The sequence below is a fragment of the Hesperophylax consimilis genome, chromosome 2, assembly GCF_061612785.1.
Source record: "Hesperophylax consimilis isolate HC1 chromosome 2, BYU_Hcon_1.0, whole genome shotgun sequence".
Taxonomy (NCBI): Eukaryota; Metazoa; Arthropoda; class Insecta; order Trichoptera; family Limnephilidae; genus Hesperophylax; species Hesperophylax consimilis.
The window spans coordinates 22,079,042-22,106,592 of NC_142837.1; the positions used below are offsets into that span (position 1 = coordinate 22,079,042).

Sequence of the window (27,551 nt, forward strand, 5' to 3'; positions counted from 1 at the left end):
ACAAAAGGCATGGATGAATAAGAAAGTCTTCGATTTTGATGTGTACTTTGAGAAAATGCTGAAATAGATCACATCTGTGGCTTAAAAATCATCGGAAGAGACTTAAACAGCGGGGAGCTGAGTGCAACCAGGTCCGAAGCCGAGATTCAGTGGATGCACACCAATAATATTTTGGAGTAATAAGATGAAGCGGGGACCTGAGTCTGTCAACATACATCTGGAGTAATTAGGAGAAGCTGGGAAATGATCCCGTCGAGAGCATCCAAGGAGCGGAAGGTAGTTGATCATGGATGTAACACGAGCAGAGAAGATGTCAGGGACCAATCAAGTCAGCGGGGAGCTGATCTCTGATGTTGAGGCAAAACGAGAGAAAGAGAGAGAGATATATACGCGGACAACGGAGGCATGAGTACATCCTCACATACGTAGTTACATTATTAAATTAAATTTGATTTTTTTTTTCTTTTCGCATTGAAATTTTTTGTTGTAATTTTGCTTAGTAACCATGGCGCAAATAAAGCTATTAAGGACTCTCAATCATAAGACAGAATGTTGTGGTATTTATAAATTGTATTTTAAGCATATTTAGTAAGATTAGAATTATTAAATCTGTTACATCTTAGGATAGCATCGGCCAATTGAAGAAAAACCATGGACTAGGATCCATATAGATTTTTTCGGTCCGTTGGCCAAAACTATTTTTTTAAGAACCAAATGGATAAAAAGTATCAACATTAAACATGGTAATACGATAAGAAAATTAACGAAGATATTTGCACAGTTTAGAACCGTAAATTCTATTGTTTCTAATAATGGTTCAACGGTTTTGTAAACATAATAAAATCCAACACATAACATCTCGAGTAAATCACCCTTAAAGCACTGCTTAGCTGAGAGCGGGGTTAAAATCTGTAAGAATTTTTTAAATGAAAATTTTAAATAATGGTAGGTTATCTAGTGATTCGGAAGATAGGTAAACGAATTTTTTATAGACTTCATGAATTCTCCAAACATAACTACAGGTGTAGAGCCAGCTGTAGCCATGTTAGGACGACGGTTAAGGTTGGTTTTTGATTTTATTTGTCCAACTATTTCTTAAAGAAAGGGGGCAAGGTGTATGCCTGATAAAATAAATGAAAGAATGCTTGTCAGAAGAGAACACCAGAGAGATTTTTATAAATCAAAATACAGAAATATGGAAAATTATAAAGTGGGAAAGAAGATTATGGTGAAGGAATTTAGAGGAAAGAAAAATTGGGTAGCAGGAGTCATTAAGAAAAAAGTTAGGCATAAATACTTATTTGGATTATGTAAATAATACGGGTCAATTATGTAAAATTCATCAGGACCAATTGACACCAATGAGTGTAAGATGGAATCTTCCGGAGCGATTGAATGAGTCTTGTGAGGAGCTAGACTCTGATACAAAAGTACCAGACCTAGACTTTTCCATCTAAGCAACCCCAAAACCCAAATAAATACAAGTTACTACACTATGTCACCTACCAAACTCAATGATGAGGTTCGAGGCCACCTAACTTTATGAAGTAGAGGACTTCCATCCGCCACTGTAAATTTTGTTGTTTCTTGATTCTCATCTAAGTTCACAGGTTAGAATGCTAAATATAATGAGGATTTGGTGCCCTTCAGCTTGTGATGAAAGGCTTTAAATCACAGTGAAAGAAAAAACAGATAAACCATAGCTGCAAGAAAATATGCAAATTATTTATGAAAACGGACATGCTAACGACATCTGGCGGAGAAAGAATTGATCCAGCTTGCTTGCAGTAGACTCCTGTAATAGTTGAAATTATATCGAGGTTCTAAGACGAAAGCAGAGAGGTCGTAAAATCGTCTAGGACGACTGGTACTTCCCCTTTTCCTAGGCCTATAAATAAAAATTGAATTTTGTCAACCAATAGATCTGAACAAAGAGCTATAAAATTTTGAGTAACCAATCAGTGAACGAAGGGGGGTGTGTCTACGAAAGACAAAGGATTGAACCTTGGACCCGACATTAAAAAAGATAATTAATGGCTTTTTCTTTCCCACAGAAATTAGAGGTGAACGCACTTTAGGGTCAACGTCGACTTTCAAGGTGACAAACTCCTGGAAATGTTTACAATAACTGAGGCATTTAGGTGATGGCGAACCATTGAAATCGAGTGCTTTGAAGATTTTACAAGTTGAAAAACACACACACGAAAATGCAATGGAAAAACTATAAACGTGATAGTATAAAAAAGGACGGGAAAAGCGAAGGAAAATCACTGGCAGAATTTTCAACTGTAGTACAATTATTTATGATAGAAGGAGGGTGTCATGTTCGATAAAAATCGTACTAAAGAGAGGTGAGAGTTGTGGAAACAATGGAAATTAATCGTTATCAATTTAAGATGAAACGGACATATTGGTAAATCAATTTTGAATGAAAAATCTCGCAAAAAAATACACTTTTAGAAAAGTGCGGCGATCGAATGGAAGGATAGTACAGGGATTTTGGACTGCTACGAAGGTCCTAGGGACGTGAAAATCGAGTATCAGAAGAAAACAGTAAAACTAAACATAATAGCGATAGTTTAGATTCAGGAAAAGTAGACATTTTCATGATTATTAGGTTAGATATATATTAGAGTTACCCAATATTACGGAGGGATCGAAACAAGACAAAAGGTTGGCGGTCTCATGTATATTTTGAAGGGTAAACAATCGAAATCCGAACATGATTTTTATTTACGTTAAGGTAATAAACGATTAGAAAAGCGATTAACTTTAACGTGGACCTTATGGAAGTATTTAGATTAGTCAAAAGAGATTAAAACTAATAGGTTTGAAATTAAACTAAATTTACGAGTCTAGTACCAAAATTTTAAACATAAACAGATGTCAGTGCATATGTTTTATGTGAATCCTGGTATGAGAAAGATAGAAAATTGGGCGGAGATTGGGTCAGGCAATAAAAATGACAGATATCCCAGAGTCTAATTAGGTATATCTCCCATAGAAGTGTGGAAAACTATATATTAATTAATAATAAATGAAGTATGAAATTTCCCAGGAGACCACACACATCGGGAAAAGTGAAGAAAAGATAAAAGGAAGGGTAAAGAACGGAGATAGGAAATGATCCATGTGGAGAAAAGCGATACAATTCGAATTTATCCGTGAAATTAATAAATACGACTTGGAAAATGAGTAATTATAAGAGTTATGAGAAATGACATAAGAATCAAGAAGAAATTGTGCAAGAAAACGTCGCGGATAAAAGAAAATCCAAGAAGATAAGGAAAAATTCAAATCTGCGGCATTAAGAGAGAATGTACTGGTGAAAATGGAAAAGCCCATATAAGGGACAATAAAATTGAGTAGAATTCAGACGAATCGAAATTCAAAAATGCGTAGTAAAGATTTCAGCATGGATTTAAACAATTTCGCACGAGATGCATAAAATTGAGATCTATATATATGTTATTGAGGACGGACCTATCGCGAATTGAGAAAAAAAGGAACGCAAAATCATGAGATTTTAACTACATTTCTGTATGAACAGAGGACAAAGGGAGCTTGGGCGATTAACACAGACTTACCCGATTCGGACCCTATCGACTTAGATTTGTGAGATAAAAACTAACTACCGCCCAGAGCCGGAAAGCAGAACATCTTATGGGAGGACAATCGAGATTGATGGAAGGGGTGTTTGGATTTACGAGTTGATAGGAGATAGAATTAAGCATCAAGAGAAATTCAGATACGTCTTTTGGAACCTGAGAGGGGTATAAAAGATGGAACTCATCAGTCAGGAGGGCAGTCGCGCCGAGGGTTTGAAAAGTTGTTACATGGCAGTACTACGTCTATTGGTAAAATTCTAGTGAAATAATCTAAGTGTTAAATTCTGAACAAGTACCTGGACTTAGAAAGTTTTGTAAAAAGTCTTAAATTCAGTTTCTAAATTCTGAAAACCCCACCAGTGAAGTTTTGTTAAATCAGTTTAATTTGGTTAAACAGTGAAAATAAATATAATTTAAACTCAGTGCTTAAAAGTGTTAAGTGAAGTGCAAAAAGTGAATTTTGAATTAATTAAAAATTTAAAAATAATTATTTCATTCAAAGTGAAAACATTCAAATTAAATTTAAGAGTTTGTTATCGTTAATCTAAAGTGAACGTGATCGCGTATTGATATTTAAAAATAGATTATAATTTAACGTCAATTTGGTTAAAAAATAATAATAATAGTAATAAATACTTCATCTTAGGTTAAAAGAAACACAAAAACAAAAAAAAAAGGATTCGATAATAATAAACGTTTAAATCTTTGTTCTAAAATTAACAGTTAGAAAAAAATTTAATTTATTAATAGTCGAGTAAATTAAAAGTTTGCACAATTTGAAATAAATTTTCTTATCAATTTATATAAAAAGAAATTTAGAATTAATAAATTGTTCAATTAAAATCCATCGTGCGTATAGCGACAGTGTTAAAAGTGTTTGTCGTTCTAACCGGAATTTTAATCATCAGTCTATCATTTCGAAAAAGAATTTGAAACAGCTATCATTCAAAAAGCCTAAACTGGAAAGGTGTTATTAAATCAACGGGTTTTCTGGATTAGGATTTCGTTCGGAAGAAAAATTAAATATCAGCTAATTTATACGATTCAAGCGAGAATAAAATATTAAATAGGAATAAATAGTCGAAAAGATTTATTTTGAAATTAGTTGAAAAATACAATTAATTAGGTAGGATTTCTTCATCAAGGTTGTTGTGTACTACCCGACCGGAAATACCTTGACGTGGGTGAGTTTTCCTTTTATAAATAATTTTCAGGTCCCAGGAGACACAGAAGGGCTGTGAAGTGGAAGTATATCAATTGAATATTAAATTAAAACAACAAAACAAAGAATTACACATTAATATATGTATATTGTATATTTGTATATATATTTATAAATATAAAATAAAATATTGTATATAAAGAATATATATATATGAGTAATGTAATTATATATATGTATTTTATTTATTAATCGAAACATCGAAATGGTAGCGATTTTTAATACCTACCCGAGGACATATCTATATTATTGATAAAGAAAATATGTATTTATTAATATTCAAGACCATGTAGAATCATATACCTTATATTTATTTATTAATATATGTAATCTTATTTAACGTATTTTGACAATCGAGATATGTGTACATATATATATATATTTATATTATTTTCACCTAACTTCTAGTAAATTTACTAAATTCGGAAATGAAAAATAGTTTAACTTCAATAAAGGATTTAAAAATATTTTAATAAATAGTGCGCAATAAAAGTAAAGAGGCACAAATGACTTCTAAGGAATTTTAAAATAAACAAATCTCACATTTAGGTTAGTGTGTCAGGAGATGTTTATATTATTTGTTTACAAATAAAGAGCTCACTGGAGAATTGGGTCAACCGCATAGTTTGGAAGCGACCTTGGCCATAATTAGTTAGTCACAAAGGATTTTATTAATTACCCGAAACAGCTGGAAGATGCGTGTTCTCAAATACTTATCAATCACAAACGACAATTGAAAAATCACGGGTTAGCCAGATTTATATCGAAATATTACATGAAACATTTAAATATCATTGATTAGATAGTCGCATAGATTTTTATTAGTTATCCGAACCAGCTGGAAGCTGCGTGCACTCAAATACTTATCATTCACAATCGACAATTGAAAAATCACGGGTTAGCCAGATTTATATCGAATAATTATACGAAACATTTGAATATTATTGATTGGGTGCTCATACAAAACCCCATCAGTTGCCTGAGATATTTGAGGGTCGAGTACTCTCTAATGTGGCAATCAACTACTTGAAACAATTGGAAAATCACGGGATAGGATGAACAAAAATTAATGTTGAACCCTGGAGGTAAAATTTAAAACAAATACAGTTCATCAATAGGAGGCAGTGGTCGCTCCTATAACAAGACCATTAACCAAATCCAATAGAGATGGCGATTCTCTTAAATAAAAACGTCAAAACCAAACAAACAAAAGCCTGGAGTTCGATAGCTCTCCAAAACAAACTATCAAATATGATCTTATTTTACTAGTATTTATTAGTATCACCTTATTAGTACGTATATATTCGGTTACCAGACCTAGAGCTTCGCAGAGTTCTTGGCGCGAGATCCGAGCTCGGGATGCGAGGTAGATAGCCTCGTATTGCGAGTTATAAGCCTTTCCCAAACTGTATGTATACATATATTTATTCGTACGTACTGTTTACTGGAGGATGCGGACCTGCATACAGCTTGCATTTTAGGTCTAATAGACCACTATCGCATCTTCTCTTAAACGTGGAATGAGGATTCACGACCCGTAAGTCCACACCAACCGTGAGTATATGATTGTATATAGGACGAAACCGGTTCGCCCTAAGTAAATTGTAGTCCAAGGAGGTGTCGGAATTTGGGGGTATCGGGACCCGGGGGGAAACTTGAATGCAGTACATGATGACGTGGAAGGCTTTTTGGGACACGATAACTTAGGTATCAATCAAGAAGCCGTGTCAAAGGATTGTGCAAATTTCTAGTCCACTCCCGATCATCTCGTTTACTTGATGGAGGATTGGAGCCAAATTATGCCAGCAAATGGGCTATTCCGAGTTCGTCAAATATGCAATTAACTAATTACATTAACCTACTAAATCAATCTTTACATGTACCTTATAGCAGCAGAATCATAAAGGAGTGGCGCCACACAGACACAAGAGTTTACCAAAATCAAATTTACTAACAATTAACCATTTGAGTTATATTAAATTACCTGTCCAAATAAACATGTATAATATCTTTTATCAGCATTTAACTACGATTTTGTTAGGGTGCAGGGAATCAGAATAATTACAATAGGAAAGTTAGCTCATTCAGAAAATTCATTTAAGTCTAGGTTTGCAATAGAAAGACTAATTCAACTTTGAACTCAACACCTCGATCAGAACCAAGAGGGTTACCACAAAAATGAAAGTAATTAAAATCCTATATCATAAATCAAAAAAATTACACAACGTTTGATGGAATTTAATTACAATATAAATACGGGTATATTTGCGTTCAAGATCGTAAATAACGTATTAATTAGTTAAGTACATATGTCTATAAAGATATATAGTACAAGAGAGCTTTAAGTAGCTTTCTGTAGATATCAAAGAAGAGGGTCCAATTTTCATGGAGGCTTATGTGTTGTAGGGGAGGAATTTTCCATCCCTGCGAACACATATGCAAAGCCTTAGAAAAAAAAAAATTAAACATCGGTCATAGCCCAGAGAGAAGAAAATTCTATATTGTTTGAAACAAAATAAAAGAATGGCGAAAAGGCGAAAACATTACAACTGAATAGCCGTGTCCAGGAGGTTCAGGTTTTATAAGTCTTTGAGAGAAAAAAAAAACAAAGTTATTGGTCAACCTATTGCAAAAACGGAGAAAATAATAATAATAAATAGGACGAAATTAATTAAAGAGTTAACAAAAAGAAAAAAATTTTATCAGAAAAGTGCGACATTACATAAATATACAGTAAAATTTAAAAATAATAATAGATTAACGTAAACAAACAATAAATCCAAAAAGAAAGTGTTAACGAATAAATCTTATAATACAAAAAGTGTCCTTATAAATAAAAATGTGTTAATTCAAATGACCGTGAACTTTAGAGTCAATAAAAATTCTTTTCATACGATAATATAAACAATAAGAAAGGATATGTGGGTTAATGATGTCATTCACTCGAGAGGAATGCGTTCCGTAAACAAAAACATTGTTTATGTTTTGGATTCACCGAACAAATCGGAATGTTGATATGAAGCAAGTTTAATAAACAAGACTAACACGAAAAACATCGAACGTATTGTGACAGCAAAGAACATCGAAAAATTGATAAGATAAACATCGGGCGTAAACACATCGATGTTTTTAAAAAAAGGTCGGAAACATCGTTAAATAATACGTATCACTCTGAAGAACAAAAATTAAATAACAAACGTCGAGATTAAATAAACAATGACCCAAAAACGAGATAACATAAACATTGCATTTGGATATCGTGAAGTATTAACGTAAACAATTATTGTTTATCTATATCCGAAAATACAGACCAGCGGCGGGCCGTGGTACTTAACAAATTATTCAGAAAGTCAGGAAAAGATGTTATTATTTCATCGTTAGACATTCGACAGATTTATTAGAAGAATAGAAAGGTTTAGACAAATTAAATTGATTAATGTTTTGCAACACCCAATGTACCTTACTAGATATCATTGGTTTTGCAAAAATAATGATTACGAAAAATATAAAATTGATTAATATCAATTGATAAACAAAAAAAAACAAAAAATATGTTTTTTGATTAACATTAATATCATTATAAAACAAAAGAAAAACAATTATTTTGAGATGTTGGGGTGTAATATATTAGGATCATGTTATAACATAATAAAAAGCGGAAATATTACACCCATATCATGTGATAGATAGATCTATAATAACAATAATATCAAAATAGAAAAGTGTAATTGTATTACATCATAGTTAATCATTAGGACCACGTGTTAGATTCAAATGGTCGCGCTACGTGCCGCCAATGTAGATACTTGTTGTCAGGATCACAAATCTCGATAATCGGCAGAGACATTAATGAGGGTGAAACATTTGATGTTTTGTTTTGTGAGGTAAGATTAATCTTACATAATATAATTTACCATATAAACGGGTAAGTTGAAATAACGTAAGATTTACTCATGATAATTTTGTTGACATTCGGATCAGGTTGTTGACTAATAAAACATATTTTAAGACACAGAGAACCCAGTCAATGGATTCGATAAAGAATTCAAGTATAGGCCAAACAAATAAACGTTGTTTTGAAAAGACAAAGTGTTAGTTGAGAATTCGAGTTTCAATTTCAAAGAAAAAAAAAACCAATTCAGAGTTGGCTCGAGATTTTAATGTCGTTGACGAATGTTTATGATGGGATATATATATATGTGTATATATATACCTATTGAAAAGAAATTCATGTTAGGTATTGAAAAAAATCATGTTAGGTATTTCAAAAAAAATCATAATAGAGTTTGCAAATTTTGCAAATTGAATATAGATTTGAACTCAACAATAAATCAATATGGCGGAGAAAAGAAAAATCGATGACGCGAAGGTAAGCACCGAGACAGTTCCTATAGTTGATGAACTAAGAGAAATATTCAAACGATCGCGAAAAAGTTCGTTACAAGTCGAGAATTTGAAGGCACCTGAAAATATGGGTCAGTCAGAGGGGGAGGCTAGAACATATTCGGATATCAAACAAGACGAGGGTATACAAGAGAGTGATGTGAAAATCATAAACGAACTTGAAATTTTACAGGAACAGTCAGGTGATGAAATACAAGAAAAATCTAGAAAAACAAAAAAAAAAAAATAAGAAAAACGAGAAAATTTGAAAAAAAAATATAGAATAAGAAAGGCAACATATATATAAATAATTAAGAAAATTAAAATAGGAATATTAAGGTTGTCGCTTAGTAAGAAAAAATATAGATACATAAGCCGGTAACACTCGGAAGAGCTAAGAAAATGGTGGGAAAACGTGGAATGGGGAGGCAAACAGAAGCTTTAGTGACGGCAATCGAGGAAAATGCTACAGCTGGGACGTCAGCAGTGAACATCGGAGATATTACTACAATAATTCAAGCAGCTTTAGCACCGCTTGTTGATAAAATGCAGGAACTTGAGAAACAATTAGGAAGACCAACAACAGTGGCGGTGACAGGAGAGGATAGTGCGCCGAAAAACGTTCTCCAAGTAGTGGAAATGCTACCGCAGCAAGAACGACCTTCATTTTCCGGTGGAAATCAAAACCCCATAAGTTTCTTAGAAGATATAAAAGAATACACTAGAAAAGTGAAACGTACAGATCCATTAATTGTCGTGCGGGAGAATTTGAAAGGGGAAGCAAAAACGTGGGCCAAACTATACAACAAGCGATGGGAAACAATGTTGGATTTCGAAAGAGATTTTTTAGCTACCTATTGGGGAGACATAAAGAAGAATGAGGTTCGCCGTCGTCTTGCAGAAGGGGTATATGATGCCAAGAGGGATATATCCATGCTCACTCATTTCGCGAATTATTGGGATTTAGCGAAAGCATTAAAAATCACAGAAGCACCGTTAGGCGTAGTTGACGAAATTATGAGACATTACCCTAAAGAAGTTCAATCGCTATGGTTTTCAGGGCAGTCAGGAGATGAGATTGTCGCTGCTGAGTTTCTTCGAAAACTAGATACAATGGTTTGCACACCGGAAGAACGGAATACAAAGAAAAGGAGTGGGGAGGAGTTCGCCAAGAAGGACAAATACCGTGACCGTTACCACGCTATAAAGAAGAGAATTCACGCAATAGAGAGTGTGGAAGGAGGCGCTAGCTGCAGCAAGTGTGCCGAAACTACGACATCTTCAAAGGGAGGTTCTACAATAACTACAAGCGGCAAGGAGCTAGTCATCGCGAACAATTCGGGAAACGGCCGAGGGTTGATTCATTAGCCCTCATGAATACGACTCACACAGGGAGAGGGACGCCGGCACCAAAACACAACACTGCATTGAAGATTATGATGAAATGGGGGTGGAATCCAATGAAAGGACTGGGAAAAAATGAACAAGGTATGATTGCCCCAATAAAAGCAGAAAGGAATGTGAGAAGACGAAAGGATGGAGCGGAAGAAACGAGAACGGAAGCGGAAATAGATGTGGAAGTATGTGTCAATTCTTTACAACAAATAACGGATGAATGGAATCAATTGAAAGTGAACGAAGAGAAAACAAGCAGGGAAATTAGTGGGTTCAACAACATTTTCGAAGACAGAGATTATGAGGAAGTAGAAAAGGGTAGCACTTTACCGTTATTACCGGAAGCCAAAGCACAGATAGATAACACGGAAGTTCACTGTTTAATAGATACCGGAAGTCAAATCACGTGCGTTTCTCAAGAGTTTTATGAAAATTATTTAAATGATCAAACAATTTATCCTATTATGCCTGTAACGACTATACAGATTAAAGTAGCGATAGGACACAAAAGTCAGAGAATATCTAGGTTGGTTCTAGTACCGTTGCGATTTGGAGATGTTATAATAAATACGCCGTGTTTAATAATACCAAAGTTAATTAGGCCAATTATATTGGGTATCAACTGGTTAGACGAATATACAGCTGAATTTAAATGTGGAGAAAACAGAAAGTTAAAAATAAAAACAGGAAATGGGAAGAAGGAAATAGAGTTAGTAAATTCAACCGTAATTCATAGGAAACCTAAACAGGAGGTTAGAAATCAAAATTTCACAAGTGGAAAAATAATTAGTATTGAATTAAACCCTGAAATAAATAATACGGCATGCCTCGAGCGTAGAATAACGACCTTTGTGTCCGAGTTAAATTTAGATTCAAAAGGAAAAGAAGGGTTAGAAAAGATTTTAATTAAACATAAGAATGTATTTATAGACAAACCGGGTCTAACTACTTTGTACACTCACGAAATAAGAATGACGGACGAGACGCCTTTCGTTAAGCGATCCTACCCAGTACCATTTGCTTACAGAGATAAGATTGATGAAAAAATTAGAGAATTGGAGTCTTTAGGAATCATCAGTAGAGAGGCCACGCAGTTTTCTAGTCCTCTAACATTTACCTTGAAAAAAGATGGGACGGTTAGGATACTCTTAGATGCTAGATTCTTAAACACCAGAATGCAGGCGGAAGTAGAAAAACCACCATTAACTTCAGAAATTATACAGCGTTTTCATGGTGTAAAATTCATAACCACAATAGATCTAAATTCAGCTTACTTTCAAATACCTATCAGTCCAGAAAGTCGCAAGTATACTGGGTTTGTATACAATGGAAAATCTTACGTATACAAGGTATTACCGCAGGGGTTAAAAACATCAGTAGGGAGTTTTTCAAGAGGAATGGACAAAATTCTAGGACCAGGGGTGAGAGAATTCTGCGCTAATTACTTAGATGATTTAATAATATATACGTGTGGTAGTCAAGAAGATCATTTTGAACATGTAAACGCAGTGCTTGAGAGGTTAAAGGAAGCAAACATGACTTGTAAACTCGAAAAATGTCAATTTTTATTCACAGAAGTACGTATGTTAGGACATATTATAACGCCTTTGGGAGTTCAAATGGATCCGGAAAAGATTGACGCCATAAAAAATTTTCCGGTACCCAAGAAAATAAAACAAGTTAGAGCCTTTCTTGGACTTTGTAATTATTACCGTAGATTCGCGAATAAATATGGGGAAACAACACGGGTTTTGTGCGATTTACTTCAGAAAAATAGAACCTGGCGATGGGGTGACTCAGAACAGCGCGCATTTGAGAGGGTGAAAACATTATTTTTAGAGACAGTTATTTTACATCATCATGACCCAAATAGTACTTATTATTTACAGACAGATAGTTCGGGGTTCGCCATAGGAGGAGAATTATATCAGTTGGATGAGGAAGGGAATCACCACGTTATTGGATTTATTAGCAAAGCTTTAAGAGGACCGGAGTTGAAATGGACCACGTCAGAACAAGAGTTATGGGCGATAATATATGCTTTACATAAATTTGAGACATATTTAAGAGGAGTACACTTAATAATTAGAACGGATCATCAAGCATTGACATTTTTAAAGAGCTGGAAGATGTACAGTGGCCGACTAACACGGTGGATTTTGTATTTAAATCAATTTAACTTCACTGTAGAGTACGTCAAAGGGAAGGAAAATATAGGGCCTGATATTTTATCTCGTTATTCTTGTGATGCAAAAAATGTACAGGAGGAGAAAAACACGTGCCCAGAGATAGCAGCTTTTGCAGTGAAAGGTAGACAACAGATTCGAAAACACTTAGAAAATATAACTGAACTACAAAAACAAGACACATTTTTGGGAGAAATTTCCGGATATTTGCGCAAGGGAAAATTTGGGCCGCCGACAAAAGATGTTAATAGGTATTTGAAAAATTACAAAAAAATAGGCAAGACTTTATATTACACAACAGGACTAAACAAAACGGTGTTAGCAGTACCACAAGAGTTGACTGAAGAACTAATAAGAATGATACATTTAGAAATTGGACACGGAGGAGTTTTTAAAACAGGGACAGCTTTGGGAGATAGGTATTATTGGCCAGGCATGCACCGAGATATAAAACGCATAGTGAGAGGGTGTCACCTATGTCAGCTGGCGAAGCGCGAAATTCGACCAACTGTAGGGCCGAGTAAATCCATAATTACCAAAGAAGTAGGACAATTAGCTATGGCAGATTTATACGGACCTTTACCGAGAGGAATAGGAGGGGTTAAATTCATTTTCGTGATCCAAGATTCATTCAGTAGATTTGTAAAATTATATAAATTGAGGATAGCAAGTACTAAGACCGTGTTAAATTGTGTAGAGGATTTTAATAAAACAATACAAATAGATGCTTTGTTAACTGACAACGGATCTCAATTTACATCGAAGAAATGGGAAAACAACTTAAATAGGATGGGCATACGAATCGTACATACTTCAATACGAAATCCCGGACCGAACATAACAGAGCGCGTGAATAAAGAATTAGGTAGAATTTTCCGTATTTATTGTCACGAAAAACATACCAAGTGGGCGGCTTTCCTTAAAGAAATAGAACAAACCTACAATAATTCGATACACTGTTCAACAGGATTCTCACCTAATGAAATAGCTTTTGGGAAATCACCAACTTATAGTTTAGACAGGTATACTCAAGGCTGCGGAAAATCTACGAAAACAATAAATGAAATAAGATTAGCGGCACGGAAAAATTTAGAGAAAAGCGCTGCAAATCGACAGAAATACTATAATCTCAACAAAAGATTAATAACTTATGAGGTTGGGACTCTGGTCAAGTTGAAAAAATTTACACAATCAAACCTACTCAAAAAAGAAATAAAAAAATTCAATCTGCTTTACGATGGACCTTATGTAATTGGGTCAGAAGTTTATAGTAACACGTATACGCTAATTGATCCGGTAACTCGGGAAATAAAAGGAGATTATAGCGCAATTCATTTAGCGAAATACTATACATGTAATAAGGAACAAAAACCGAGTTTAGAGATAGTGGAAATCAACGAATAAAATGCGAAATTTACAAATATTTGAAACTTTAAATAAACAAACGATTGAGAAATACAAATAAAAATATGTTAGGATACGATATAATTTAAGGAGGGAGGGAGAAAGAAAATTACTAAAATATTAGACTATCAGTTTTTTGCGAGGGGCGGGTCGTCCTTAAGTCTTTAAGGTTGAGTGAACAAATTTCTTAATAAGCGACAATCATATTCTAATTTACTAATAGAGTAAGAGAAAAATTTTTCGATAATATTGATTTTCTAGTTTAGAAAAAAATTTGTGTGTTAGTGTGTAGGAAAATTTTGTTAGATAAGTAAGAACACAGAAGGAAAACGTATAGGAGCTATATACCCACAAAAGGAACTTTAAAAAATATATATATTATAAATAGGATAGGGTACGTTTTATAAAACAAGATTTTAAATTGACAATGCATAGAGTTAGAATTTTTTTTGAAAACTTGAAATAAGGTTGTCTATAGATTTAGAGTAGACATTAGGTAAAGATAAAAAGGGAACATTAGAAATTACGATATGGTTAGGTTAAATTTTCAAAAAAAAAAATTTTAAAGGAAACAGGAACGATGAGAAAATTGGAGGTTAGTTAAGAACATTTATGAAATTAAAAAAATTAGGATGGACAACACCTAGGCTAGAACAACTTGTTTGAATGATCTATGAAAAGACAATTAGAAATTACACAAAAGAAAATTTTAGCGAATAAGAGAAAAAAAAAAAAAAAACAAAATGCTGGAAAAGTTTAAATGAAACATGTATACCACTGATTGTCGGATTGGGTGAGGTCGTGCAAAGATATACATTTCACAAAAATATAATACTTACAAAACCAAAACAAACGATTATTTGCACACCAAGAGACCACCCGCCCTTCAGTTGGTCAATAGACCGCGAGATTGCAAACAATCTTTATATGAATCATTGTGAGGGAGGTCTTAGTCCAACCAGGTTGAGGACCACCTAAACACGCGAGTCGAGGGGCGTGTTTTTTTTCCCAGAAAAAAAAAAAAAGATTAATTTTGAGTTTATCAAAATTAGAGAAAATTCCATAAAATAATATCTACGCGAAAAGAAAATAGAAAGTACAATGTGATTCAAAGTCAAGGTTGTTAACAATCCAAACAGAATGAGGGGGGGGAGAAAGGGAATAACAGAATGGAAAGAGAGATAGGGAATAACAGAATGAGGGGGGGGGAGAAAGGAAATAACAGAATGGAAAGAGAGATAGGGAATAACAGAATGAGGGGGGGGGAGAAAGGAAATAACAGAATGGAGAGAGAGATAGGGAATGATAGAGTGAGGTAGAGAAAGGAAATAACAGGAAGTGATGTAGGAAAAGGAATAACAGAACGAGGGGGGGGAGAAAAACTAGACTACATTTTGAACACAATTTCGATGTCTAAAGTAGTATACAACGTTAGCCACAGCAAATTGAGTTCAGAGGGGGGAACTGTGATGAAAGGCTTTAAATCACAGTGAAAGAAAAAACAGATAAACCATAGCTGCAAGAAAATATGCAAATTATTTATGAAAACGGACATGCTAACGACATCTGGCGGAGAAAGAATTGATCCAGCTTGCTTGCAGTAGACTCCTGTAATAGTTGAAATTATATCGAGGTTCTAAGACGAAAGCAGAGAGGTCGTAAAATCGTCTAGGACGACTGGTACTTCCCCTTTTCCTAGGCCTATAAATAAAAATTGAATTTTGTCAACCAATAGATCTGAACAAAGAGCTATAAAATTTTGAGTAACCAATCAGTGAACGAAGGGGGGTGTGTCTACGAAAGACAAAGGATTGAACCTTGGACCCGACATTAAAAAAGATAATTAATGGCTTCTTCTTTCCCACAGAAATTAGAGGTGAACGCACTTTAGGGTCAACGTCGACTTTCAAGGTGACAAACTCCTGGAAATGTTTACAATAACTGAGGCATTTAGGTGATGGCGAACCATTGAAATCGAGTGCTTTGAAGATTTTACAAGTTGAAAAACACACACACGAAAATGCAATGGAAAAACTATAAACGTGATAGTATAAAAAAGGACGGGAAAAGCGAAGGAAAATCACTGGCAGAATTTTCAACTGTAGTACAATTATTTATGATAGAAGGAGGGTGTCATGTTCGATAAAAATCGTACTAAAGAGAGGTGAGAGTTGTGGAAACAATGGAAATTAATCGTTATCAATTTAAGATGAAACGGACATATTGGTAAATCAATTTTGAATGAAAAATCTCGCAAAAAAATACACTTTTAGAAAAGTGCGGCGATCGAATGGAAGGATAGTACAGGGATTTTGGACTGCTACGAAGGTCCTAGGGACGTGAAAATCGAGTATCAGAAGAAAACAGTAAAACTAAACATAATAGCGATAGTTTAGATTCAGGAAAAGTAGACATTTTCATGATTATTAGGTTAGATATATATTAGAGTTACCCAATATTACGGAGGGATCGAAACAAGACAAAAGGTTGGCGGTCTCATGTATATTTTGAAGGGTAAACAATCGAAATCCGAACATGATTTTTATTTACGTTAAGGTAATAAACGATTAGAAAAGCGATTAACTTTAACGTGGACCTTATGGAAGTATTTAGATTAGTCAAAAGAGATTAAAACTAATAGGTTTGAAATTAAACTAAATTTACGAGTCTAGTACCAAAATTTTAAACATAAACAGATGTCAGTGCATATGTTTTATGTGAATCCTGGTATGAGAAAGATAGAAAATTGGGCGGAGATTGGGTCAGGCAATAAAAATGACAGATATCCCAGAGTCTAATTAGGTATATCTCCCATAGAAGTGTGGAAAACTATATATTAATTAATAATAAATGAAGTATGAAATTTCCCAGGAGACCACACACATCGGGAAAAGTGAAGAAAAGATAAAAGGAAGGGTAAAGAACGGAGATAGGAAATGATCCATGTGGAGAAAAGCGATACAATTCGAATTTATCCGTGAAATTAATAAATACGACTTGGAAAATGAGTAATTATAAGAGTTATGAGAAATGACATAAGAATCAAGAAGAAATTGTGCAAGAAAACGTCGCGGATAAAAGAAAATCCAAGAAGATAAGGAAAAATTCAAATCTGCGGCATTAAGAGAGAATGTACTGGTGAAAATGGAAAAGCCCATATAAGGGACAATAAAATTGAGTAGAATTCAGACGAATCGAAATTCAAAAATGCGTAGTAAAGATTTCAGCATGGATTTAAACAATTTCGCACGAGATGCATAAAATTGAGATCTATATATATGTTATTGAGGACGGACCTATCGCGAATTGAGAAAAAAAGGAACGCAAAATCATGAGATTTTAACTACATTTCTGTATGAACAGAGGACAAAGGGAGCTTGGGCGATTAACACAGACTTACCCGATTCGGACCCTATCGACTTAGATTTGTGAGATAAAAACTAACTACCGCCCAGAGCCGGAAAGCAGAACATCTTATGGGAGGACAATCGAGATTGATGGAAGGGGTGTTTGGATTTACGAGTTGATAGGAGATAGAATTAAGCATCAAGAGAAATTCAGATACGTCTTTTGGAACCTGAGAGGGGTATAAAAGATGGAACTCATCAGTCAGGAGGGCAGTCGCGCCGAGGGTTTGAAAAGTTGTTACATGGCAGTACTACGTCTATTGGTAAAATTCTAGTGAAATAATCTAAGTGTTAAATTCTGAACAAGTACCTGGACTTAGAAAGTTTTGTAAAAAGTCTTAAATTCAGTTTCTAAATTCTGAAAACCCCACCAGTGAAGTTTTGTTAAATCAGTTTAATTTGGTTAAACAGTGAAAATAAATATAATTTAAACTCAGTGCTTAAAAGTGTTAAGTGAAGTGCAAAAAGTGAATTTTGAATTAATTAAAAATTTAAAAATAATTATTTCATTCAAAGTGAAAACATTCAAATTAAATTTAAGAGTTTGTTATCGTTAATCTAAAGTGAACGTGATCGCGTATTGATATTTAAAAATAGATTATAATTTAACGTCAATTTGGTTAAAAAATAATAATAATAGTAATAAATACTTCATCTTAGGTTAAAAGAAACACAAAAACAAAAAAAAAAGGATTCGATAATAATAAACGTTTAAATCTTTGTTCTAAAATTAACAGTTAGAAAAAAATTTAATTTATTAATAGTCGAGTAAATTAAAAGTTTGCACAATTTGAAATAAATTTTCTTATCAATTTATATAAAAAGAAATTTAGAATTAATAAATTGTTCAATTAAAATCCATCGTGCGTATAGCGACAGTGTTAAAAGTGTTTGTCGTTCTAACCGGAATTTTAATCATCAGTCTATCATTTCGAAAAAGAATTTGAAACAGCTATCATTCAAAAAGCCTAAACTGGAAAGGTGTTATTAAATCAACGGGTTTTCTGGATTAGGATTTCGTTCGGAAGAAAAATTAAATATCAGCTAATTTATACGATTCAAGCGAGAATAAAATATTAAATAGGAATAAATAGTCGAAAAGATTTATTTTGAAATTAGTTGAAAAATACAATTAATTAGGTAGGATTTCTTCATCAAGGTTGTTGTGTACTACCCGACCGGAAATACCTTGACGTGGGTGAGTTTTCCTTTTATAAATAATTTTCAGGTCCCAGGAGACACAGAAGGGCTGTGAAGTGGAAGTATATCAATTGAATATTAAATTAAAACAACAAAACAAAGAATTACACATTAATATATGTATATTGTATATTTGTATATATATTTATAAATATAAAATAAAATATTGTATATAAAGAATATATATATATGAGTAATGTAATTATATATATGTATTTTATTTATTAATCGAAACATCGAAATGGTAGCGATTTTTAATACCTACCCGAGGACATATCTATATTATTGATAAAGAAAATATGTATTTATTAATATTCAAGACCATGTAGAATCATATACCTTATATTTATTTATTAATATATGTAATCTTATTTAACGTATTTTGACAATCGAGATATGTGTACATATATATATATATTTATATTATTTTCACCTAACTTCTAGTAAATTTACTAAATTCGGAAATGAAAAATAGTTTAACTTCAATAAAGGATTTAAAAATATTTTAATAAATAGTGCGCAATAAAAGTAAAGAGGCACAAATGACTTCTAAGGAATTTTAAAATAAACAAATCTCACATTTAGGTTAGTGTGTCAGGAGATGTTTATATTATTTGTTTACAAATAAAGAGCTCACTGGAGAATTGGGTCAACCGCATAGTTTGGAAGCGACCTTGGCCATAATTAGTTAGTCACAAAGGATTTTATTAATTACCCGAAACAGCTGGAAGATGCGTGTTCTCAAATACTTATCAATCACAAACGACAATTGAAAAATCACGGGTTAGCCAGATTTATATCGAAATATTACATGAAACATTTAAATATCATTGATTAGATAGTCGCATAGATTTTTATTAGTTATCCGAACCAGCTGGAAGCTGCGTGCACTCAAATACTTATCATTCACAATCGACAATTGAAAAATCACGGGTTAGCCAGATTTATATCGAATAATTATACGAAACATTTGAATATTATTGATTGGGTGCTCATACAAAACCCCATCAGTTGCCTGAGATATTTGAGGGTCGAGTACTCTCTAATGTGGCAATCAACTACTTGAAACAATTGGAAAATCACGGGATAGGATGAACAAAAATTAATGTTGAACCCTGGAGGTAAAATTTAAAACAAATACAGTTCATCAATAGGAGGCAGTGGTCGCTCCTATAACAAGACCATTAACCAAATCCAATAGAGATGGCGATTCTCTTAAATAAAAACGTCAAAACCAAACAAACAAAAGCCTGGAGTTCGATAGCTCTCCAAAACAAACTATCAAATATGATCTTATTTTACTAGTATTTATTAGTATCACCTTATTAGTACGTATATATTCGGTTACCAGACCTAGAGCTTCGCAGAGTTCTTGGCGCGAGATCCGAGCTCGGGATGCGAGGTAGATAGCCTCGTATTGCGAGTTATAAGCCTTTCCCAAACTGTATGTATACATATATTTATTCGTACGTACTGTTTACTGGAGGATGCGGACCTGCATACAGCTTGCATTTTAGGTCTAATAGACCACTATCGCATCTTCTCTTAAACGTGGAATGAGGATTCACGACCCGTAAGTCCACACCAACCGTGAGTATATGATTGTATATAGGACGAAACCGGTTCGCCCTAAGTAAATTGTAGTCCAAGGAGGTGTCGGAATTTGGGGGTATCGGGACCCGGGGGGAAACTTGAATGCAGTACATGATGACGTGGAAGGCTTTTTGGGACACGATAACTTAGGTATCAATCAAGAAGCCGTGTCAAAGGATTGTGCAAATTTCTAGTCCACTCCCGATCATCTCGTTTACTTGATGGAGGATTGGAGCCAAATTATGCCAGCAAATGGGCTATTCCGAGTTCGTCAAATATGCAATTAACTAATTACATTAACCTACTAAATCAATCTTTACATGTACCTTATAGCAGCAGAATCATAAAGGAGTGGCGCCACACAGACACAAGAGTTTACCAAAATCAAATTTACTAACAATTAACCATTTGAGTTATATTAAATTACCTGTCCAAATAAACATGTATAATATCTTTTATCAGCATTTAACTACGATTTTGTTAGGGTGCAGGGAATCAGAATAATTACAATAGGAAAGTTAGCTCATTCAGAAAATTCATTTAAGTCTAGGTTTGCAATAGAAAGACTAATTCAACTTTGAACTCAACACCTCGATCAGAACCAAGAGGGTTACCACAAAAATGAAAGTAATTAAAATCCTATATCATAAATCAAAAAAATTACACAACGTTTGATGGAATTTAATTACAATATAAATACGGGTATATTTGCGTTCAAGATCGTAAATAACGTATTAATTAGTTAAGTACATATGTCTATAAAGATATATAGTACAAGAGAGCTTTAAGTAGCTTTCTGTAGATATCAAAGAAGAGGGTCCAATTTTCATGGAGGCTTATGTGTTGTAGGGGAGGAATTTTCCATCCCTGCGAACACATATGCAAAGCCTTAGAAAAAAAAAAATTAAACATCGGTCATAGCCCAGAGAGAAGAAAATTCTATATTGTTTGAAACAAAATAAAAGAATGGCGAAAAGGCGAAAACATTACAAGCTCTTCTGAAGAAATCTCTCAATTTTTCATCCGAATGTTTTAGAACGCATAACTTGTTAAACGGTGTTGTTTTAAAGATTGACAGTGACCGTTTTTTATCAACAAGCTATAGCTCATACAGCTGAAGAAAGGGACACCACATTGTTGCCATAGGATAACTCATGAATGGCCTGGCCTTGAGGGGGAGAGAGTGGTGAGGAGTGAAACAGGTGGGGTGGTAGGGAGATATAGGGGCCGGTCACTTAACCCGCAGTTGTCTTAAAAGGAACAATAAAGATGCCAGATCTATTCATTGATTGATGCAAGATTTTCAAAATCCCACACAACAACAAAATATTGTAAAACATTTCCGAGTTCCGAAAAACTGATAAATTTAAAAAAAAACTGTGATTTCAAAACTATTGGATTTACAGAAACGCTTTCAGATTTCAAACGCTTCACATTGTAGCAACTTAAGTCGACTTTGAAAATAATTAAGAGTTATAATCAAAAACTAGTCCTTCAGGGTTAAAATCAGCAAAAAATGAAGATGGGTAGAATATTATGAAAATGTTGCATTCAGCGATCGAGGTCGAAAACTTGGATAGTTCATTGGGACAACATCATAAACAAGTCAGCAAAAAATCACAACTACCTTATCTGACTCCAGGTACCCCCTTCTCAGACTACTAGGTTGCTGGACCTTTTCCTCATTCTCCATTGTTTTGTCGATAGTTTTTTCGATGAATATGGCAATTCGACAATAGGTTTTCTTCACGCATTATGTATTTACGAGTATGGTACATACTTCAATTAGAATAGTATAAATGGGTAGGTCTTCTATTGTTTTACGTCTTTTTAATGGTAGCTTATTATACGAGATCATCCACTGATATCTCTAGAAGAATACACATAGTCCAAGAAAAACAAGTCCACTCAGTCAGTAGTCACCACAAATTAGTGTAGTCGATAAATCATTACATTTATTTTTTCAAGTCTCCATTTTTTGAGAGTTGGTAACAGTTGTACACTAATATATTACAAAGATTACAATTACAGATTTGATGTAGATCACATGAAGGTACAGTAAATAAGAAATGGTAAAAAAATATAAACACAAGCAAGTATGTTGTAGTACTCGTAATAACAAGTTGTAGAAGTACATAATTAACTTGTATATGTTGATGATTTAAAAAATACTAAAGAAGACAATCTGTAGCAAACAAACACGCAGAAGGAAATTACACAATAGTTGTATTACTCGTTACGATGATTCAACTTCAAAAGGTAATAGGAAATACAGCAAATTAGAAGTATAAAAAAGTCATGAGGTAGTTTTTACAAGCGTCAAAAGATAGAGGCTAAACTGTCAGTAGGCGACGATGAATGTGTAAACGGTCACTGCAGAATCCCAGCAGTTGAGTCGCTTTCTTATACTCGCAAGTTTTCGCTTTGGGAGCATAAAAAGTGCATTGGACTTGTTAGGAATGTATATATTTATCTCGTTCACCATGTTAGATGACGTATCCAGAGTTTAACTTAAGAAAAAACTTTACACCAAAAAAATTTTGGCGGGCTTCAAAATCAAGCATTCTTGTTAAGAACTAGAATTGATATCGGAATGGATAGTACGTATGTATACTCCCTCATAAACTATGTTTACTCCCATTGCACTGCATTTGCTCTCTTCCTATTTAGAGGATAGAGTTCTGATGCGATTCACAAGTGACCCAAATAATGAAAATAATCTCGAAGACGGTGAGAAGTGTTTCATTCATGGAAGCGTTATGAACTAAATCTCTTATTGATTGAGCTATTCCGCAAAAACAACCAAAAATATATTTATTGGTGGGAAGCACAAAGTTGGTTTGAAAGAAAAATATAAAATGTGCTTTTACCTACATATGTAGGTTTATTGTATTTGTAAAATTCTGTAGTATCCAATGGTTACTGAAATATTTAATGAATGGAATAGACAATAGAGTAACATTAAATATTGCGTAGGACGAGGCGTATCATCCTTCGTGTGAAAGCCTTGAGATGCTCGATAGTGGAATTAGTTCAATAGATTCATATGGGTGTTTCAGGCTAATAATTATTGTTATAATAATTTTATAAATGTTTTGTTTCAGAGTGTCGTGTTCCACGTATCGCCGCACCCCGAGACCTTAGAGTTTGAGCAGTGCGTGTCCTTCGGGTTCTTCACAAACAGCGCCCAGGAGATCGCCTACAATCTCTTCTGCGTGTCGGCCCTGTATTTCGTCCCCCTGATTATCTTCGTGGTGGTCTACTCCTGCATCCTATGCGAGATAACCAAGAAGTCACGGGAGAATAGAGGTAAATTCTTTTAAATTAAACAATATAACTTAGTTTGAAACACTATTAACGTCGACCGAACCGTTCCTTCCTCAAGGCAAAATATATATTAACTTAACATGTATATAATAATTACAAAATTATGGCAAACATAGGATTACGTTTAGGAGTGGAATTAGTGAGTTTGGGCCGGAAGAACGGGAGGATTTTCTCTACATTAATAAGCTTAGATAATTTTAAAGTCTTAGAAACTAAGAAATCCCTTAATAAAAATGGGTCTATTATTAACAAATAAAAAATCTCTACATACGTTTAAGCCCCAACCGGAATCCGGAATCTCCATAAAAATGCGTTTTGCAAAATCGCCAAAAATATTTACTTTGTTAGAACGGGGTCACCCTTATTTTCTTTATATTCATACTCCATTTACACTTTAAAAATCTGTAGTGCTACACGGAGGAAAATGAGTATTGCTGATTTATTAAAATTCTGTTAGAAACGGGATAGCAGGCCGTTTTCCAATAAAATTTGAGTACTTTCCGAGCATATCGGAACATGTGATCATGCACCTGCGCTTGTTCTGTTCATATATAATGACGAAATGCGAAAATATAATGATTTTTATGAACACGTGAACCGACGTCGCTGTAATATATTCCTTTTTTACTAAAAGTTTAACATGAAACCTATAAATTCGTTAAGGGCCTGCAGTCCTGTTTTTAAAAGGATTACGAATAATGTGTAGAGATTCTTAATAAATTAGCAATATTTTATATCAGTAAATTTTCTCCGTGCATAAATATGAAATAATTATTACTCTGTGCCATTTAATCATTCAACAAAATAATGAACAAATCAACGGGTCGTATGAAAATATAGGACCTGGCATTAAAATACACTTTAATCCGAATATTATCTCCAACATAGTATCCGAAATTTCAGTCCATTCGGCTACATATATCCTTAGAATCGAACCCATGTCTTGCATTATGCCCATGAGAATTATGATTTTTCCCTCAATGCCCTTTTACAGGGATTTTGTTATTGATTCATCTTCACACCATAATATATCCGAAATTTGAGTTCGTTCGGCTCCATAGATCCTGGGAAAATGGCTTCTAAATTTCGAGTCTCGCTCTGTGCGCATGAGAATTTTTCCTCAAATGCCCTTTTAACGGGATGTTGTTATTGATTCGTCTTCAGACCATCAATTCTAGTATGTATCCAAAATTTAAGAAAGACTTGTCATTAAAATACACTTTAATGCAAAGTATAGTAATTGTATTCATTCATTTTCTACTATGAGACAGAATCTTGACAAGACCTGACTCAAGTATTTGATTCCATTAACCGTAACATGTCTTCACGGGAGTCTTTTTAAATTAAACTGATTTATATCTATCGTCTCTTAAAAAGGCAAATAAGCAAATATTTTTGACACAAAATATGTAAAAGTTCAAATATTTCACAAAAAAAATATTTACATGTTAGGTCTTTTTGGATTTTATGTACCTATCTACCCAAAAGAAAAAAAAGGTTAAATGGGAAAGACTAACAAAGTTAGGTCATTTTAAAAGTGTTAATTCTTCAAATATAAAAAAACGTCTTTGTTTGTTTTGTACGGACGTTTCGACGTTTGGACTTTGGATGTTTTACTCATCATGTTAAATATCCCACTAGAAGACTTACAATATCATTTCTTATTAAATACTCGTAAAATAAACGACTTAACTTTTTTATTTAAAATTCTAAACTCTAAATTCGACTTTTGCGAACTTCTGCAACTCATAAACTTACGAATACCTACAATAACAAAACGACAAAATACACTTTTCCAGTGCAACACACATAAGCGCAATTACATTACGAACTCCCCAATACAACGGCTTTAACAATATGGGAAACCAATACTTAGGGATGTCAATATATTTAATATTAACTTTGCGAATTTTGTGGATCACGTAAAAGATTTATTTCAACACTATTTCTAAATGGAAGTTGTAATTTTGTAAACCATTCAAATCACTGTATTTTTAAATTTATGTGCTTGTTCTTTTATTTTTGTTTCTTGCATATATGTTATTTTTATTATTTCTTTCTCATGTTTAAAAATTGTCTGTCATCAAAATTGTACCACCTACATGTAAAATAGGGTGGAGTGACGTTGTATGGGACTCTATGGGATTTTTTTTTAAAGATGCCAGTACTGTAATAGCAAAAAAAAGTTGCCTTTATATAACACCTCTTTTGTCTAAAAAAATCAACTCGATCGAAACATTCCTTTATTCAACAACCAGCACATTTATATTTAGAAAAAAATTGTATGAAAAAAGTCGCTGAAAACTCTGCCAAGCATTATAAAAAAGCGATATTCATAGCAAAAATACAATTTTATTAGGGGTTTTATAGCTAATAAGGTGCATAACACATGTGAAAATAAAAATAAAATTACCATAGTTTCAAGGCGGGGTCTATTTTTGGTTTTTGAAGAGGATTATTGATTTTTTATTTTTTTTTCGTGTTTTTGAGAAACATGTTTTTTTATTAAATAAAATACTTTAACAAAGAGAATTTTTTTAAACATTATCGAAGTTTTATAATATTTATCGTGTTTTGAAATGAGATTTGGTGTGAAATTCGGGCATTATATGCCTAGATTTTATTGTCGCCCAAATGAATCCATCTCTTGCTTCAGGCCCAACTGTAGACAACGATGCCTGGGTAACTAATTTGATGCACCTCTCGACTGCTTGAGTGTGGCAGGGAAATCTGGGAAATTCAATACTGTCCTTTTCTTCACCGAAATTATTTATCATTTTGACTAGGTCGTCATTACTGATTTCGGATAATATCGGTGGCGGTGTAACTTCGCATTCCTGCCAGTTGATAATATCGTAATATTTACTTGCTGAAAAGTTTATTGTTGGAATAATAAAGTCTCTAACAACAGATGGACTCGGACATCTATCTCGCGCCTTTAATATTCGTCTCAAACCCAATTCTCTTACAATAAGGTTGTCATCCATTATCATGGATAGTAGCAGATTTTCCGGGTGGCAAAAATAGGCGTTTCTTTGAATTACTGGATTAATTATATCTCGTAGATCGGTGCTCAAATATCGGGTGAGTTTTATTATAGTAAAGACATGTAACGCCCCATCTTTACACGACGGGTGCCTCTTTATCTCAAACCATGTCGGAGCATATGCTTTAACAACATATTCAGCAAGAATTTTTAGGTTCACTGAAGGGTTAGTTGTTCCTATATATAATCGAAGTATTGAGTTTGCTGTCGTCAACCAGCGTGAGTGACAAATACTATCTGGATGACGGTTTGCTAAATTTGGTGGGCAGTGACCTGTTGTAACTGCAAAACATATTTCATACAAGTATTTTTGGTCCGTGCTCAAATTTTTCAATTCCTCTGCGTTGAGTTTGTGCATCTCAAAGTGTATTGGTGAATAATTTATAACGGTGTTAGAGCTGCTTGAAAGAAGTTTTCCAATAGGTCCTGAAAACCCTTTAGGTCCTGTTGTAGCACCATCTAAGTGTTGAAATAAGTGGCGAAGGGGAAGTTCGTTTGCATGCAGCTGACAGATAAACCATTGTAACGGATGACCTAATTCCAATTCCATGAATCTAATAGTTCCATTTTTTGCCTGTATTGACAGCAGTCCCATCACATCCAATCGCTGATAAATCATTCAAATTAAAACCGTTCATTTTTAAATGGTGTAACATGCTCTTTGCGATGTTTTTGCCAGTTCCTTATAATGGTGTAACATGTCCAACATATTGAGACCCCGGCTCAGATAAAATGGAATAATGTTCTTCTGAAATCGTTCTCCGCTGATATCTATCCCCT

The 27,551-nt window shown here is 33.8% G+C and overlaps 1 protein-coding gene across 1 annotated transcript in view; it reads left to right on the plus strand.

Moving 5' to 3' along the window:
* Window positions 1-27,551, plus strand: part of LOC149425799 (adipokinetic hormone/corazonin-related peptide receptor variant I-like) — a 375,276-nt gene that overhangs the window by 213,210 nt on the left and 134,515 nt on the right. Inside the window, exon 3 of the mRNA XM_089643523.1 lies at window positions 23,503-23,707. Coding sequence (XP_089499649.1) covers window positions 23,503-23,707 — 205 coding nt within the window. The remainder of the gene's footprint in view (window positions 1-23,502; window positions 23,708-27,551) is intronic.